The following is a 17,477-nucleotide window of genomic DNA, read 5'->3' as shown; positions in this document are numbered from 1 at the left end:
ATCACAAACTCTGTCTTACCTTCTTTAAAAGGAGCCCAAGTCCTTCCTTTAATGAGTGCACCTTGAATATCACAACATGAAGAAATATAAAACACTGCTAAATGCATAATGAGGCCTTTAGATACTCGACTCCTGGGGGGAATTAGATTGTTTTAAACAGAAATTATTTCAACAGCTTAGGTCTTATTAGAGTACATTAACAGGGTGCTTAAAGAGTAGGTTTTGGGAGAGCTTGTCATGGTTGCTTAAGTGCCTGAAATGATCTCTTTCTCTTGAAATAACTCTGGCAGAGTCTTCCTGGAGTGCACACATCTCCTCCATGTGAGACTCCGAGATCATAACATTTTTGAAACCGAAAGGCTATTTTATCAGGTGTCATGTTCGTTTATTCAACAGTGGTAGTGAGGGGTGAAAATGCTGGTCCTGAGGGAGAACCTGTGATCGCTACCTGGCAGATGTAAACCATCTGAACGCAAAGATTAAAGTCACATGGAAGTGGATATCAGGACCACACTAGCATAGCACCAACAGAACTGTCTGGAGCAAGAAGTTAGTAATGGATGGCAGAATGTTGAAATGAACACACAAGGCAAGTTAATCCAAGTCCTAGTCTGCACTGCAAGTTGTCTTTCCAATGTGTTTCTACAGCATAGAACTGGAATGGGTGAAAGCGTTCCTATCAGAGATGTCTTAGATGGAGGCCATTCCAACTTTCAGACGTAGGCCCAATATCTAAACAATGGAGTACAGGGCTCAGTTTTAGCACTATTTCTCTTTAAAATACATATATGAAGATACTGCCAGACCTATTCCATAAGATGGAGGTCAAATTTCTCTGTATGCCAATGACACTCAACTTGTTTAACATCTATCTCGGGAGATAGTGGTTAATTATCTTGGCTCCCAAGGGCCAAATGTACAAAGCATTTTCCCAGATGCTAACAGCCGGATTCCCAGAATCCGGCCATTTGTGACCTGAAAAATACTTTTTCTAATATACAAAAGGCAAAATGTGATTCGATAACTTGTTACCGAATTCCATTTTGTATTGGCGATTCAGTATTTGGAAGGGGCGTGTTTAGGGCGTCCCTTCCAAATATGGTATTAATTACTGTTTTGCAACCAATTTCCGGTCACAAAAGAGTAATACTTTACCATCAGTTTAAAACTGGTGGTAACCCATTTGCAAAGGGGAAGCGGTTCGCCAGGGACTCCTTCCCCTTTAAGAATGAAAAAACTGAAACTGCAAACTTTCATTTTAAATGCATCCCATTTTCCTTTGAGGAACATGGGCTGCATTTGTAAAAAAATAAAATAAATAAAGATTGCTTTAGTAAAAAGCAATCAGAAACATAGCGGTCTGCTGACCCCAGCAGGCCACCATCCTAGTGATGGCTACGATTACTAATGGGTCACAAATGGCGACCTACCTCATTAATATGCATAAGGCAGGTCTTTTTACAACCTACTAGGAATTGCTAATGAAACTAAAATGAGTTTCATACTTTAGGAATACCGATTTCCTAATTGCGATTCAGAGAGAAGTGCAATTAGGAAATCAGTATTCCTAATGTAAGTACATCTGGCCCTAAAGGAGCTATACACCCTTGAGTGTTTCTAGCATGTGTGCCTCCCTGGAATAAAGTAAGAGAAACCACTGTCTCTCGCAGGGATTCTCGTTCTCCAGTTTGCCAGCTTGGCACTACATAAATGAGTCCTGACAAATCATACTATTGTAGTATTATCCAAACCTACTGTATTTATTTCAGAACTTCAGCTGAAAGAATGGCCGACGCTGCACTGTCAGGTCTTGATCCTTGACAAAGATCTGAACAACAGGTCAACAAGTCAACGCAGTATCTAACCAGGTTCAGAACTGTAGCCACAAACCACATACAAGGAGTTAGATGTCAAATCTTCATCTGTGCTGCTGTGTGGACCTTAGTTAAGAGGCTTTACAGCAGGTTTAAAAACACGTCATTGTCTACTAGTGGGATTAAGGATAAAAACACAGACAACCAGGTGCAGTAATGGCTCACTCAGGGAATTGACATTTACCTATTTTTCCCGGGACCCTGCAGGAACTTTTGATGGTGTCATGCCCTGAAAATCCACCAATCGAAATTCAAGCTTTGATCATAATGCTGATGGGCCAAAGGTGGCGCGGCTCATTTGCTGAGCAACTCCTGATCGGTGATAGACCAGATGCTGGATAGAGTAGGGATGACAAGATGCAATGTGTATAATGTTTGTGTCCGCAGCCATTCTCTCTCCAGACTGCCACCATTTCACTTACACCAGGGACCTCAGTCACCTTCATCTGGTACTATGATGTTATTTGTTACAGAGTCCTCGGAGGTGGCATCAAGGCAACATATTGTGGGAAAGTATAATACAAGACAATTCATGAACAGAAGCATGGTTTGCTACATTCTGTAATGGTTGCCAGTGCGTATGATATGAAAGAAGTGTTTCTCCTTGTGGACTCAAGATATTAATTGAAAAGTCAGTTCAACACACATTGTTGCATACAATATGCATTGCCACACCCTTTCCAGATCGCCATTAAAGTGCGGCCAGACCTGACGGAAATTCTGAGCACGGGGAGGGCTTTCTATCACAGAAGCCAGCACTGCGTATCACTACTGTGTGACGAGGAGAGAACAATCACTGGCCCTAGGCTTGAAATAACTTCAACCTTCTGGCAGACCTCCTCAATTCATACAAAAAACAGAAAGAGGATTTGGGCAAGCCATCTTCTTCCACTGGGCCGTTCAAGTTCTGCACTTTATTGCTGACTACTGCAAGCTACAATAGCAAGGACCATCAAAGCCAATAGGCCTGGCTTGTCATTGCAAAGGCAGGTTTCTTCTTTGTTATTATGAGATTTTTCATCTGAATTATTTCCATATGCATTAAACCTAGTGTGGCCTTGCAAGGTCTTCATTTCTTAACATACTGGTGCACTGGTTGGTTTGGAAAGAACAGAACATGCACTTCCTACGTGGTTACCTTGTTGTTAAGCACAAGTTACAAAGGGGGAATCTAGGTTACAATCACTGCAACAGGTTTATCTGGGAGGGAAGTCTTACTTTGACAGAGAGGGAGCTCCCTCACAGCTCACATCAGGACTATGACCCAGGGCCGACTTTGGGCTTTGCGAGCGGTGCAGCCGCACCGGGTGCTGACCTCAGGAGGCGCTGTGTTTAGCAATATGTTCCGAAATTTGCGATTTAAAAGCACCTTCTCAAATTTTCCTTCTGCGTACAGCCTTCAGGAAACAATTAAAATGTCAAGATACCTCTTGTGATTAATGTTCCTGCTAGGGAGAGAGATGGGAGTATTGCCTAGTGGCAGCTTTGACTCAACATAAAGTAGCGTAGAGGGTAAATATGCCTGCTGGAAAATATCAGAACTATGGGACATATTTAAGAAAAGTAGCAGCAACACTTTTCTTGCACCCCTTAGAGCCCCCCTAATGCCTCCATGTGTGCGTCATATTTAAAATACGGCAGACCATGGTGGTAGTTAGGGGACTAGCATCAGACTTTGTTACGCTAGTCCGACGCTTTGCAGGATTAGCGTCAACATTTTTACGCTAATCCTATAAAGCACCCAGATGCCTATTGTAACCAATGGAAGCCTCCTTTTAATACCTCGTCTGAGCAGGCGTTACAAGTGCTGAAAAAATTATGCAAAGAAATCTAACAGATTTCTTTGCGTCATTGTTTTGGCCCCCATAATGGGGGGATGCCCCTTTTGCATACATTATTCCTGGCACAAGCATAGTGTAGAGCAAAGGGTTACAAAGTGATGCAATGCATGCATTGCGCCACTTTGTAAATATGGCGCAGAGTTTTTGGCCTTCTAACGCCACATAAGCGTAAAAACAAAATCACACTAATGTGGCGTTAGAATGGCACTAGGGGCTCCTAAATGGGGCATATTTGAAAAAAGTGGCGCTGCACACAATGCTGCACCAATTTTCTTGCTTACCTTAGCGCCCCCTAACGCCACCATGTGTGCGCTGCATTTAAAATACGGTGCACCTTGGCGGTAGTTAGGGGACTAGCGTCAGAATTTTTGACACTAGTCCGGCGCTTTGCAGGATTAGCGTAAAATGTTTTGATGCTAATCTTGCGAAGCACCCAGAGGCCCATTGTTACCAACGGAAGCCTCCTTTTAACATCTGCTCTGAGCAGGTTTAAAAGTGCTGGGAAAAAATGACACAAAGAAATCTGTCAGATTTCTTTGCAACATTTTTTTTTCTCCCCCCGCCCCCAAACAGGGAAATGCCACATTTGCATACATTATGCCTGGCGCAGGCAAAATGTAGCGCAAAGGGTTACAAAGTGGCGCAATGGATGCATTGCACCACTTTGTAAATAATGCACTGCTTTTTGGGCCTTCTAACGCCACATTAGTGTAAAAAAATGACACTAATGTAGCGTTAGAATGGCGCTAGGGGCTCTTAAATATGCCCCTATATTTTCTGTGGATAGCTGAGTGGATTACTAAAGCCAGCCTTTATAAGTGCTTTAAAACACATGAACGTTTGTGAAAGGGGAGCGATGGGGAGATGAGAGGCACATTTGCAGGGTGGTAGTGAGTGAAACCTAGGCGGAGGTCATAGGGTGGAGACGGTGGGGGTGCCAAAATAAACTGTCGCACAGGGCGCCACCAGTCCTAAAGCCAGCCCTGATGACATCTAATTCCCATAGTCTAGCAGGCTGCGATAGATTCTAAAATTGTTCTTGTGCTTTCTCAAATTCACAAGGAAAGGTAATAACACTAAAACAATTTACAGCAAAAAAAATCCGTATAATGCTGATATCCTTAACTCCAGGATCAAAGCTTGCAGGCGAAAGAGATCAAGGAGAAATGTGTGATGCTCAAAAACAGTAGGTAATGTTGCAAAAGAGAGGAACATGAGGAGCAAGAAAATAACGAAAACAGAATTCACTCACTAATAGAGGCCAATGTCAATGTATTAAAGCAGGAAAATATTGTTTGCGCTGCTTCCTCCCGAGTGAACTTAGGTAGGGGGAACGCTTTAGAGGCCACCGTGTACTTACTCCACACAGTCAGCGATGCAGAGCCATTGATCGCCCCCTCGGAGTTCACCGCATAGCAGGTGTAGTTGCCAGCATCCTGCAGGAACACAGGAGTGATCTGCAGCCCACCAGACTCCAGCAGGATAAACCTAGGAATCCGCACCGAGCCGCTGGCTAGGATCCGGTTACCTGCAACACAGAGGTACAGAGGTTCCTACTCGAAGCTAGGCCAGCAAAACAACGAAGCTCGACACATTTTACATGGCTTTTTAGACATTTAGACATACAGCAAACATTCGAAATAGAGTTGGAGGACTAATGAAAACATTGCAAATAGAATCGATTCACAGCTGTCAGAGTAACTGAGGGGACAACAGAAACTTTTTAGTGCCCCATGAAAAAGCCAACTATTTACATTTTATTTTTGGTCTTTTGGATTGCACTTATACAGGACGATAATAGAGAGCACTTTACAGGTCACACAGTAGAGATTAAACACTACAGAAATTATTTGCAAGCAAAGAGTCTTGGATATGTTAGGAAAGAGTTTACATTGCATTTTACACTAAAAAACAAAAAAGTGAGAAACCTCCGTGTCCCCACAGCCTGGATGCAAAGGTTCCACCACTGCCTGGGTGGCTGAGCATGGGTTTTAAGGAGATTATCTAGCACTTAATGATTCTTGCACATGGCATGGAATTACTCAGTAAAGATCTGTACGCATGTGTTTTGAGTTGTTTTTTTTTAACTTCAGGCTGTGTTTAATTAAGTAATATTTTTTTCATATCAGAAACATCTCGTCAGTGGCCCCTTTAGAATCTATCTGCCTCGTGGGTGGCCCTAAGATTTATGTTACGGTTTAGCTACGTGGGCCAAAGTGGTTGTAATGATGGTCTTGAAACATTGACCAGTGTAGATGTCACTATGAAGCCGCAGTCTTAGTTTGACCTAGAGTGAAAGTCCTTGTTCTACTTGGGTGGGGTAGTCCTACTGAAGTGTCCTTATTCTGAAGGCTTGTTTTTAGAGTAGGGCTTTCTATATCTTCATGAAGGACAAAGGGCTTTTTGGAGAGATATCAATGATGGGTCAAATGAGTTTAAAACGTGGAGGTCCTTGCCTCACTGATGTGTTAATCTATCTAAACAAAGTGTGTGCAATGGCCATGGAACAACTTTATCTATGTTCTCTGGTAAGACTGTAGTGGTAAGTGGAAAAAATTGAGGAAAGCTTAACTTTTTGCCCAGTATCCTTTTGTATCTATTCCACATTAGCTGGAATCCTGAGCCTGTTGACAAACTAGAGTTTTACTGTTTACTTCAGTGCTGTTTCTATGTTCTTTGATATGTGATTCTAGATTCCATGGATTTTAGCAATCTGCTTATCAGATCCACAAAGTCGAAGTTGGATGTTTTTAGCTTTCTGCAATTGCAACTGAATAGTGCCCAAGAAGGTGCACTGGTTGAACGGGAGAGAATTTTGCTTTGGTCTGTGTAGGATGAACATCTCTGTTTTGGTTCGACTGAGGCATATGTAGATGTCTTCAATGCAATTGAAGATCTTATTGAGGCATTTAGTGATATTGTTATGGCTGCCTGACACTGTCCCCTTTAGCCAATGATGGTCAATCATTGTTAAACTGTGTCTTTGGCATAGATCTGGAACTCCACATAGTCTTGTTGTAACAGCTTAGCCAGCAGGCCTATATTGATATTGAAGGGAAATGGTGACATTCCCAGGTCCCATTGGATCTCAAAGGTCACACCCTTCAATGCGGAGAGAATGATGTCCATTGATGTTTCCTATTTTTATTTGGTAAAGAATAAAATGATCCAGTTGAGGGCTGTGCGAGATACACCATCCAACATCATAAACGGTTCAGTATGATCCGGTGGTTCATAAACCATAAACTGCTGAAATGCAAAGGAGGCAGAGCTCTGGGTCTTTATTTGTCTAGAATTACAACAGGTTCTCTCTAACATTTGACAGTGCATTGTCCACTCTTATGAAAAGTCTGAAGCCCAATTAGTGATTCTGGTTAAAATTGTCTTCTTCCAAGAACTTCTAGAGTTCCGTTTGTAAGCTAGCCTTCCAGGATAATAAAATGTTTTAGAAAATCAACCAAAAATAGTTACATCAGCAGTGTGTGGCCATGGCAATCCACCTTCAGTGCTTGACAAAGGGACTGATGCCTGAAATTGAGCTGATGACAGATGGGATGTTGGGGTGGGATTGTGGAGAAAGGAGATGTCTCTGTTTATTGATACTCCTGGCTCTGCTTTAACTAACTTTGAATCCAAGAAGTATAGTCGTTTGTCATAAACCTGTTAAAACGAGTCCAGCATATTTTGAGACACTCCTGGGAACAGATCTTGCAGTATTTTCTTACGAGTTTGGTATATAAATTGTGCGGTGCGGATACAAGTCAAATAACAAAGCATCCCAATTCTTCTAGTAAAACTTCTTAATCTTCTACCATGCACCTCACAAAAAGTTTATTTTTACCTTGGACTGGGATCTGTCACCAACAATGTTCTAACTTTCTGACCATTCTATTATTTTTATTTTTCAAGATGTTATATTGTTTTTTCCCAGCTTAACCAAAAGAAAAATAACAGCAGGTACCATCGATCAAGTACATGAAGAAAAATCACCACAATTGTATCAGAAGTTGTTGAAACAGCATTTGAAGTAGGAATGCTGCAACTCTACAGTGCAGTCACATGCTCCACTCGCATATCAAAAATGTGCCCTCGTCACATATGTTACCTCCATCAAACCAGGCCAAGTACACAACCACCGTTAGCACAATCCAAGGGCTATACTCAGACCATGTGGCCACTCATGGGAAGGGGAGTAAGCAGGAAAGGGAACCACCCTCACAGATGTTTGCAAAGACTTTGCACAATAAGTTAGTTGTCTCCTGGGTTGTCTAACTTGAGTACCTAACAAGCTCAACCAGGCTTGCTTCCCATTTCCTTACTGGCCCTGATTCCTCGGAATGGCTACTTAGAGTCCATATGGCTATGAACTCTACTGGGGCCCTGTAGGAGGCTGGACTGGCTTGTAGTGAGTACCAAGGGGTACTTGCACCTTGCACCAGGCCCAGTTATCCCTTATTAGTGTATAGGGTGTCTAGCAGCTTAGGCTGATAGATAATGGTAGCTTAGCAAAGCAGCTCAGGCTGAACTAGGAGACGTGTGAAGCTACTACAGTACCACTTAGTGTCATATGCACAATATCATAAGAAAACACAATACACAGTTATACTAAAAATAAAGGTACTTTATTTTTATGACAATATGCCAAAGTATCTTAGAGTGTACCCTCAGTGAGAGGATAGGAAATATACACAAGATATATATACACAATAGCAAAAATATGCAGTATAGTCTTAGAAAACAGTGCAAACAATGTATAGTTACAATAGGATGCAATGGGGAAACATAGGGATAGGGGCAACACAAACCATATACTCCAGAAGTGGAATGCGAACCACGAATGGACCCCAAACCTATGTGACCTTGTAGAGGGTCGCTGGGACTATTAGAAAATAGTGAGAGTTAGAAAAATAACCCTCCCCAAGACCCTGAAAAGTGAGTGCAAAGTGCACCGAAGTTCCCCTAAGGACAAAATAGTCGTGTTAGAGGGAGAATGCAAGGAAAACACAAATCAGCAATGCAACAACGATGGATTCCTGTCTGAAGGTACCTGTGGAGCAAGGGGACCAAGTCCAAAAGTCACAAGCAGCTCGGAGATGGGCAGATGCCCAAGAAATGCCAGCGGTTGGTGCAAAGAAGCTCTTACTAGGCTGAAGAACTGTGAATACTGCAGGAACGACAAGGGCTAGAGACTTCCCCTTTGGAGGATGGATCCCCTACGCCTTGGAGAGTCGTGCAGAAGTGTTTTCCCGCCGGATGGACGCCAACAAGCCTTGCTACACGCAAATCATGCGATTGGCGTTTTTGGACGCTGCTGGGGCCCAGGAGGGACCAGAAGGTCGCAAATTGGACCTGCAGAGAGAGGGGACGTCGAGCAAGACAAAGAGCCCTCACTGAAGCAGGTAGCACCCGGAGAAGTGCCAGAAACAGGCACTACGAGGATGCGTGAAACGGTGCTCGCCGAAGTTGCACAAAGGAGTCCCACGTCGCCGGAGACCAACTTAGAAAGTCGTGCAATGCAGGTTAGAGTGCCGTGGACCCCGGCTTGGCTGTGCACGAAGGATTTCCGCCGGAAGTGCACAGGGGCCGGAGAAGCTTGCAAAGTCGCGGTTCCCAGCAATGCAGCCCAGCGAGGTGAGGCAAGGACTTACCTCCACCAAACTTGGGCTGAAGAGTCACTGGACTGTGGGGGTCACTTGGACGGTGTCGCTGGATTCGAGGGACCTCGCTCGTCGTGCTGAGAGGAGACCCAAGGGACCGGAGATGCAGCTTTTTGGTGCCTGCGGTTGCAGGGGGAAGATTCCGTCGACCCACGGGAGATTTCTTCGGAGCTTCTGGTGCAGAGAGGAGGCAGGCTACCCCCACAGCATGCACAAGCAGGAAAACAGTCGAGAAGGCGGCAGGATCAGCGTTACAGAGTTGCAGTAGTCGTCTTTGCTACTATGTTGCAGGTTTGCAGGCTTCCAGCGCGGTCAGCGGTCGATTCCTTATCAGAAGGTGAAGAGGGAGATGCAGAGGAACTCGGCTGAGCTCATGCATTCGTTATCTAAAGTTTCCCCAGAGACAGAGACCCTAAATAGCCAGAAAAGAGGGTTTGGCTACCTAGGAGAGAGGAAAGGCTACTAACACCTGAAGGAGCCTATCACAAGGAGTCTCTGACGTCACCTGGTGGCACTGGCCACTCAGAGCAGTCCAGTGTGCCAGCAGCACCTCTGTTTCCAAGATGGCAGAGGTCTGGAGCACACTGGAGGAGCTCTGGACACCTCCCAGGGGAGGTGCAGGTCAGGGGAGTGGTCACTCCCCTTTCCTTTGTCCAGTTTCGCGCCAGAGCAGGGGCTAAGGGGTCCCTGAACCGGTGTAGACTGGCTTATGCAGAATTGGGCACACCTGTGCCCAACAAAGCATTTCCAGAGGCTGGGGGAGGCTACTCCTCCCCTGCCTTCACACCATTTTCCAAAGGGAGAGGGTGTCACACCCTCTCTCAGAGGAAGTTCTTTGTTCTGCCATCCTGGGCCAGGCCTGGCTGGACCCCAGGAGGGCAGCTGCCTGTCTGAGGGGTTGGCAGCAGCAGCAGCTGCAGAGAAACCCCAGGAAGGGCAGTCTGGCAGTACCAGGGTCTGTGCTACAGACCACTGGGATCATGGAATTGTACCAACAATGCCAGGATGGCATAGAGGGGGCAATTCCATGATCATAGACATGTTACATGGCCATATTCGGAGTTACCATGGTGAAGCTACATATAGGTAGTGACCTATATGTAGTGCACGCGTGTAATGGTGTCCCCGCACTCACAAAGTTCAGGGAATTGGCTCTGAACAATGTGGGGGCACCTTGGCTAGTGCCAGGGTGCCCTCACACTAAGTAACTTTGCACCTAACCTTTACCAGGTAAAGGTTAGACATATAGGTGACTTATAAGTTACTTAAGTGCAGTGTAAAATGGCTGTGAAATAACGTGGACGTTATTTCACTCAGGCTGCAGTGGCAGGCCTGTGTAAGAATTGTCAGAGCTCCCTATGGGTGGCAAAAGAAATGCTGCAGCCCATAGGGATCTCCTGGAACCCCAATACCCTGGGTACCTCAGTACCATATACTAGGGAATTATAAGGGTGTTCCAGTAAGCCAATGTAAATTGGTAAAAATGGTCACTAGCCTGTTAGTGACAATTTGAAAGTAATGAGAGAGCATCACCACTGAGGTTCTGGTTAGCAGAGCCTCAGTGAGACAGTTAGGCACCACACAGGGAACATATACATGCACACCTATGAGCACTGGGGCCCTGTGTGACAGGGTCCCAGTGACACATACATATAGGCCACAAACCTATGAGCACTGGGGTCCTGACTAGCAGGATCCCAGTGACACATAACAACCATACTGAAAACATGGTGTTTTCACTATGAGCACTGAGGCCTGGCTATCAGGTTCCCAGTGAGACAGTGAAAACAGTGACAAAACACCCTGACATACACTCACAAACAGGCCAAAAGTGGGGGTAACAAGGCTAGAAAGAGGCTACCTTCTCACACAACCCCCCCCCAAACGAAGGACAATAAGGCTAACCTTGGCCAGTTGAGACTTTATTGTCTAAGTGGTGATAAGTAGAGAGTAGCTCTGCAATAGACTGGTTACTCCCTTTATCATCCACTATATGGTTACTTCCCTGTGGGGATGTAAACCACCCTGTTTGAAGTTTTTTAGCTAAGCAACAATGTGAAGATATATTTTCAGAGTTTCTATCAGTAAGTTTTAGTTTAGAGCAGTGGGAATTGTCCACTGAACCTATTTGTAGTGATGGAAATGCCAGACAGGGATGCTGTCTCAGAAAAGCCATAGCTGGGCAAAAACTTTGTCCATCTGGCTGGAAGAGAGAACAGGGATGCTGTTTCTCTTGAGTTGGAGCAGGGCAGGGATGCTGTCCTATGAGCTCCACACTAGGGCAGGGATGCTGTCCTAAGTGTTGTGAGGTAGTGCAGGGTTTCTGCACTAAAGTTTCTCTGGGAGGGTTGGAGGGATGCTCCATGTTAACTAAAATGGTGCTGTTTTTCTCACCAATGTTAGTTATCCCACAGAGAGGTACTTCCACCTCAGGGAGTCCAGCTTTGCCAGCTGATGATTCCCTTGGAACAGGTGCCACCCCAGGAGAGGTTTCTCCCACCACAGGAATAGTATCCTGAATGGTAGGGTGGTTAGGGGATACTGTGATACCCTTTTTACCTGTTGATGGAGAGGGGTCCTGAGTTTTCAGGCCTTCTCTCCTTTGCTTTTTCATTTCACTTGAAATGAGAGGGAACAATTCCTCAGGGATGCCCAGCATGGCTGCATGGGCATAAAACTCTACATCAGCCCAACCTGAGGCCTCTAGGTCATTACCTAAGAGACAGTCTACAGGTAAGCTAGGTGATACCACCACCTGCTTAGGGCCAGTAACTCCACCCCAACTAAACTGAATTATAGCTAAGGGAAGAAACTTAGTGGAGTTATGGACATCAATAATCTTATACTGTTGTCCAATGATGTGTTGTTCAGGAGGCACTAGGTTTTCAGTCACCAAAGTGAAACTGGCACCTGTGTCCCTGTAGGCCAAGGCCTCAACACCATTTATTGAAACTGTCTGCCTGTACTTATCCATTGTAAGGGGACAAGCAGCCAGTGTGGCAAGGCCAATGCCACTAGGTGTGACAGAAACTGTCTTGGGACTGATTACATCAGTTTCCACTATGGACCCATAAGTGAACCCAACTACACCCTTTGCTTGACTGTTGCCAGCAGTCCCACCACTAGTACCACTACTGCTAGGGGCACTAGAGCTTGATGTATTAGTGGTGGTAGGCTCAGGGGGTTTACCTGGACAGGACTTATCCCCTGGCCTATGGCCTCTGTTTTTACACACAAAGCACCAAGGCTTTTTAATGTGTGCAGGTTGGGAAGAAGAGGAAGAATTTGTTTTATCCCCACCCTCTGAAGAGTGTTTAAGATTTGAAGTGGGATCTTTGGTTTTACCCTTATCCCCATGCTTATCTTGAGATTTTTCACCATCTTTCTTCTTATTGCCATCTTTGTCACCCCCTGTATGAACTTTTCTGTTCACCCTTGTTCTGACCCATTTGTCTGCCTTCTTTCCCAATTCTTGGGGAGAGGTCAGATCAGAGTCTACCAGGTACTGGTGCAACAAATCAGACACACAATTATTAAGTATATGCTCTCTCAGGATTGTGTTATACAGGCTTTCATAATCAGTAACTTTACTGCCATGTAACCACCCCTCCAAGGCCTTCACTGCCTGGTCAATGAAATCAACCCAGTCTTGTGAAGACTCCTTTTTGGTATCTCTGAACTTTATCCTGTACTGTTCAGTGGTTAAGCCATAACCATCCAGGAGTGCATTCTTAAGAACTTGGAAATTGTTAGCATCATTTTCTTTTACAGTAAGGAGCCTATCCCTACCTTTTCCAGTAAATGATAGCCATAGGATAGCAGCCCACTGCTTTTGAGGGACATCCTGTACAGCACAGGCCCTCTCAAGTGCAGCAAACCACTTGTTAATGTCATCCCCCTCCTTATAAGGGGGAACTATCTTGTGCAGATTCCTGGAATCATACTCTTTTGCAGGATGACTATGGGGAATACTGCTGCTGCCACCATGGGTATCTAAACCCAACTTCTGTCTTTCCCTCTCTATTTCTAAAGACTGTCTATCCAAATCCAGCTGTTGCTTCTTGAGCTTCAGTCTGGTTTGTTCCACTCTCAATCTATTGAGCTCCCTTTCTAACAATCTGTCATCAGGGTGGGTGGGAGGGACATTTCTAGATACAGAGGTATGATGGGAATGAACAGAAGGAGACCTGTCCCTTACAGAGGGCACCCTAACAGCTTGGCTACCAGTATAATGTGAGAGCACATCATCAGTATGATGTGATTCAACCTCTGTACTAACTATGCTAGACTGTCTAGTAATGGGCAGGCTGAGAATTTTCTTTCCTGAACCTTTTCCTGGGGGAGTCCCTGGATCAGATTGAGAACCATTAGCTACTTTTTCTACAGATTGGGCACTTATGGCCTTATCCTGTACTCTAAGCATATTAATTAACAGTTCTAAAGAAGGATTCTTCCCTACACTCAAACCTCTCTCTATGCAGAGACTCCTTGCTCCTTTCCAGCTAAGGTGATCATATGCAAGTTTGGACAGTTCAACTTTTTGGCCTGTGCCAGACATTTTTAGAGAGAGTTAAAGTGATAGACAAAGAGAAAAAAAGTTTTCAGAACTTTTTGGAAAGACAGAAAAAACTTTTTAAACTTTTAAGAACTTTTTGAAAGTTTAGAAGTACTTTTCAGCACTTAGAAAAGAGTGAAAAGAGGAAATGCAAAACTTTTTGGCTATGTGTATATACACTGACCTTGTTTTGTATATTTTTCTCTTATGAAAAGTACAATGACAAGAGTGGTAAGTAGTCTCAAGCACTTATCCCACCACTGCACAACCAATGTAGGAGGCTGGACTGGCTTGTAGTGAGTACCAAGGGGTACTTGCACCTTGCACCAGGCCCAGTTATCCCTTATTAGTGTATAGGGTGTCTAGCAGCTTAGGCTGATAGATAATGGTAGCTTAGCAAAGCAGCTCAGGCTGAACTAGGAGACGTGTGAAGCTACTACGGTACCACTTAGTGTCATATGCACAATATCATAAGAAAACACAATACACAGTTATACTAAAAATAAAGGTACTTTATTTTTATGACAATATGCCAAAGTATCTTAGAGTGTACCCTCAGTGAGAGGATAGGAAATATACACAAGATATATATACACAATAGCAAAAATATGCAGTATAGTCTTAGAAAACAGTGCAAACAATGTATAGTTACAATAGGATGCAATGGGGAAACATAGGGATAGGGGCAACACAAACCATATACTCCAGAAGTGGAATGCGAACCACGAATGGACCCCAAACCTATGTGACCTTGTAGAGGGTCGCTGGGACTATTAGAAAATAGTGAGAGTTAGAAAAATAACCCTCCCCAAGACCCTGAAAAGTGAGTGCAAAGTGCACCGAAGTTCCCCTAAGGACAAAATAGTCGTGTTAGAGGGAGAATGCAAGGAAAACACAAATCAGCAATGCAACAACGATGGATTCCTGTCTGAAGGTACCTGTGGAGCAAGGGGACCAAGTCCAAAAGTCACAAGCAGCTCGGAGATGGGCAGATGCCCAAGAAATGCCAGCGGTTGGTGCAAAGAAGCTCTTACTAGGCTGAAGAACTGTGAATACTGCAGGAACGACAAGGGCTAGAGACTTCCCCTTTGGAGGATGGATCCCCTACGCCTTGGAGAGTCGTGCAGAAGTGTTTTCCCGCCGGATGGACGCCAACAAGCCTTGCTACACGCAAATCATGCGATTGGCGTTTTTGGACGCTGCTGGGGCCCAGGAGGGACCAGAAGGTCGCAAATTGGACCTGCAGAGAGAGGGGACGTCGAGCAAGACAAAGAGCCCTCACTGAAGCAGGTAGCACCCGGAGAAGTGCCAGAAACAGGCACTACGAGGATGCGTGAAACGGTGCTCGCCGAAGTTGCACAAAGGAGTCCCACGTCGCCGGAGACCAACTTAGAAAGTCGTGCAATGCAGGTTAGAGTGCCGTGGACCCCGGCTTGGCTGTGCACGAAGGATTTCCGCCGGAAGTGCACAGGGGCCGGAGAAGCTTGCAAAGTCGCGGTTCCCAGCAATGCAGCCCAGCGAGGTGAGGCAAGGACTTACCTCCACCAAACTTGGGCTGAAGAGTCACTGGACTGTGGGGGTCACTTGGACGGTGTCGCTGGATTCGAGGGACCTCGCTCGTCGTGCTGAGAGGAGACCCAAGGGACCGGAGATGCAGCTTTTTGGTGCCTGCGGTTGCAGGGGGAAGATTCCGTCGACCCACGGGAGATTTCTTCGGAGCTTCTGGTGCAGAGAGGAGGCAGGCTACCCCCACAGCATGCACAAGCAGGAAAACAGTCGAGAAGGCGGCAGGATCAGCGTTACAGAGTTGCAGTAGTCGTCTTTGCTACTATGTTGCAGGTTTGCAGGCTTCCAGCGCGGTCAGCGGTCGATTCCTTATCAGAAGGTGAAGAGGGAGATGCAGAGGAACTCGGCTGAGCTCATGCATTCGTTATCTAAAGTTTCCCCAGAGACAGAGACCCTAAATAGCCAGAAAAGAGGGTTTGGCTACCTAGGAGAGAGGAAAGGCTACTAACACCTGAAGGAGCCTATCACAAGGAGTCTCTGACGTCACCTGGTGGCACTGGCCACTCAGAGCAGTCCAGTGTGCCAGCAGCACCTCTGTTTCCAAGATGGCAGAGGTCTGGAGCACACTGGAGGAGCTCTGGACACCTCCCAGGGGAGGTGCAGGTCAGGGGAGTGGTCACTCCCCTTTCCTTTGTCCAGTTTCGCGCCAGAGCAGGGGCTAAGGGGTCCCTGAACCGGTGTAGACTGGCTTATGCAGAATTGGGCACACCTGTGCCCAACAAAGCATTTCCAGAGGCTGGGGGAGGCTACTCCTCCCCTGCCTTCACACCATTTTCCAAAGGGAGAGGGTGTCACACCCTCTCTCAGAGGAAGTTCTTTGTTCTGCCATCCTGGGCCAGGCCTGGCTGGACCCCAGGAGGGCAGCTGCCTGTCTGAGGGGTTGGCAGCAGCAGCAGCTGCAGAGAAACCCCAGGAAGGGCAGTCTGGCAGTACCAGGGTCTGTGCTACAGACCACTGGGATCATGGAATTGTACCAACAATGCCAGGATGGCATAGAGGGGGCAATTCCATGATCATAGACATGTTACATGGCCATATTCGGAGTTACCATGGTGAAGCTACATATAGGTAGTGACCTATATGTAGTGCACGCGTGTAATGGTGTCCCCGCACTCACAAAGTTCAGGGAATTGGCTCTGAACAATGTGGGGGCACCTTGGCTAGTGCCAGGGTGCCCTCACACTAAGTAACTTTGCACCTAACCTTTACCAGGTAAAGGTTAGACATATAGGTGACTTATAAGTTACTTAAGTGCAGTGTAAAATGGCTGTGAAATAACGTGGACGTTATTTCACTCAGGCTGCAGTGGCAGGCCTGTGTAAGAATTGTCAGAGCTCCCTATGGGTGGCAAAAGAAATGCTGCAGCCCATAGGGATCTCCTGGAACCCCAATACCCTGGGTACCTCAGTACCATATACTAGGGAATTATAAGGGTGTTCCAGTAAGCCAATGTAAATTGGTAAAAATGGTCACTAGCCTGTTAGTGACAATTTGAAAGTAATGAGAGAGCATCACCACTGAGGTTCTGGTTAGCAGAGCCTCAGTGAGACAGTTAGGCACCACACAGGGAACATATACATGCACACCTATGAGCACTGGGGCCCTGTGTGACAGGGTCCCAGTGACACATACATATAGGCCACAAACCTATGAGCACTGGGGTCCTGACTAGCAGGATCCCAGTGACACATAACAACCATACTGAAAACATGGTGTTTTCACTATGAGCACTGAGGCCTGGCTATCAGGTTCCCAGTGAGACAGTGAAAACAGTGACAAAACACCCTGACATACACTCACAAACAGGCCAAAAGTGGGGGTAACAAGGCTAGAAAGAGGCTACCTTCTCAAAGGCCCATCATCTGCACAGCTCATAACTACTGCTTACTAATTAGACTTCCAAGCCATTTCTATCATGCATTTAGGTAATTAAAAGTGTCAAGTCAATGAACCTGCATTATTGGTGCACTTTCTTTGGAGGGTG

General features: G+C 45.7%; 1 protein-coding gene across 1 annotated transcript in view; it reads right to left on the bottom strand.

The window, feature by feature from the left end:
• The window catches only part of SDK1 (sidekick cell adhesion molecule 1), a 2,061,301-nt gene that overhangs the window by 682,145 nt on the left and 1,361,679 nt on the right, over positions 1 to 17,477 (bottom strand). The window contains exon 11 of the mRNA XM_069209963.1: positions 5,076 to 5,243. Within this exon, the coding sequence (XP_069066064.1) occupies positions 5,076 to 5,243 (168 nt within the window). The remainder of the gene's footprint in view (positions 1 to 5,075; positions 5,244 to 17,477) is intronic.

This window comes from Pleurodeles waltl, chromosome 10 (genome assembly GCF_031143425.1).
Source record: "Pleurodeles waltl isolate 20211129_DDA chromosome 10, aPleWal1.hap1.20221129, whole genome shotgun sequence".
NCBI classification, from domain to species: Eukaryota; Metazoa; Chordata; class Amphibia; order Caudata; family Salamandridae; genus Pleurodeles; species Pleurodeles waltl.
The sequence above is the reverse complement of the archived record's forward strand: the minus strand, read 5'-3'. Positions and strand labels throughout refer to the sequence as shown.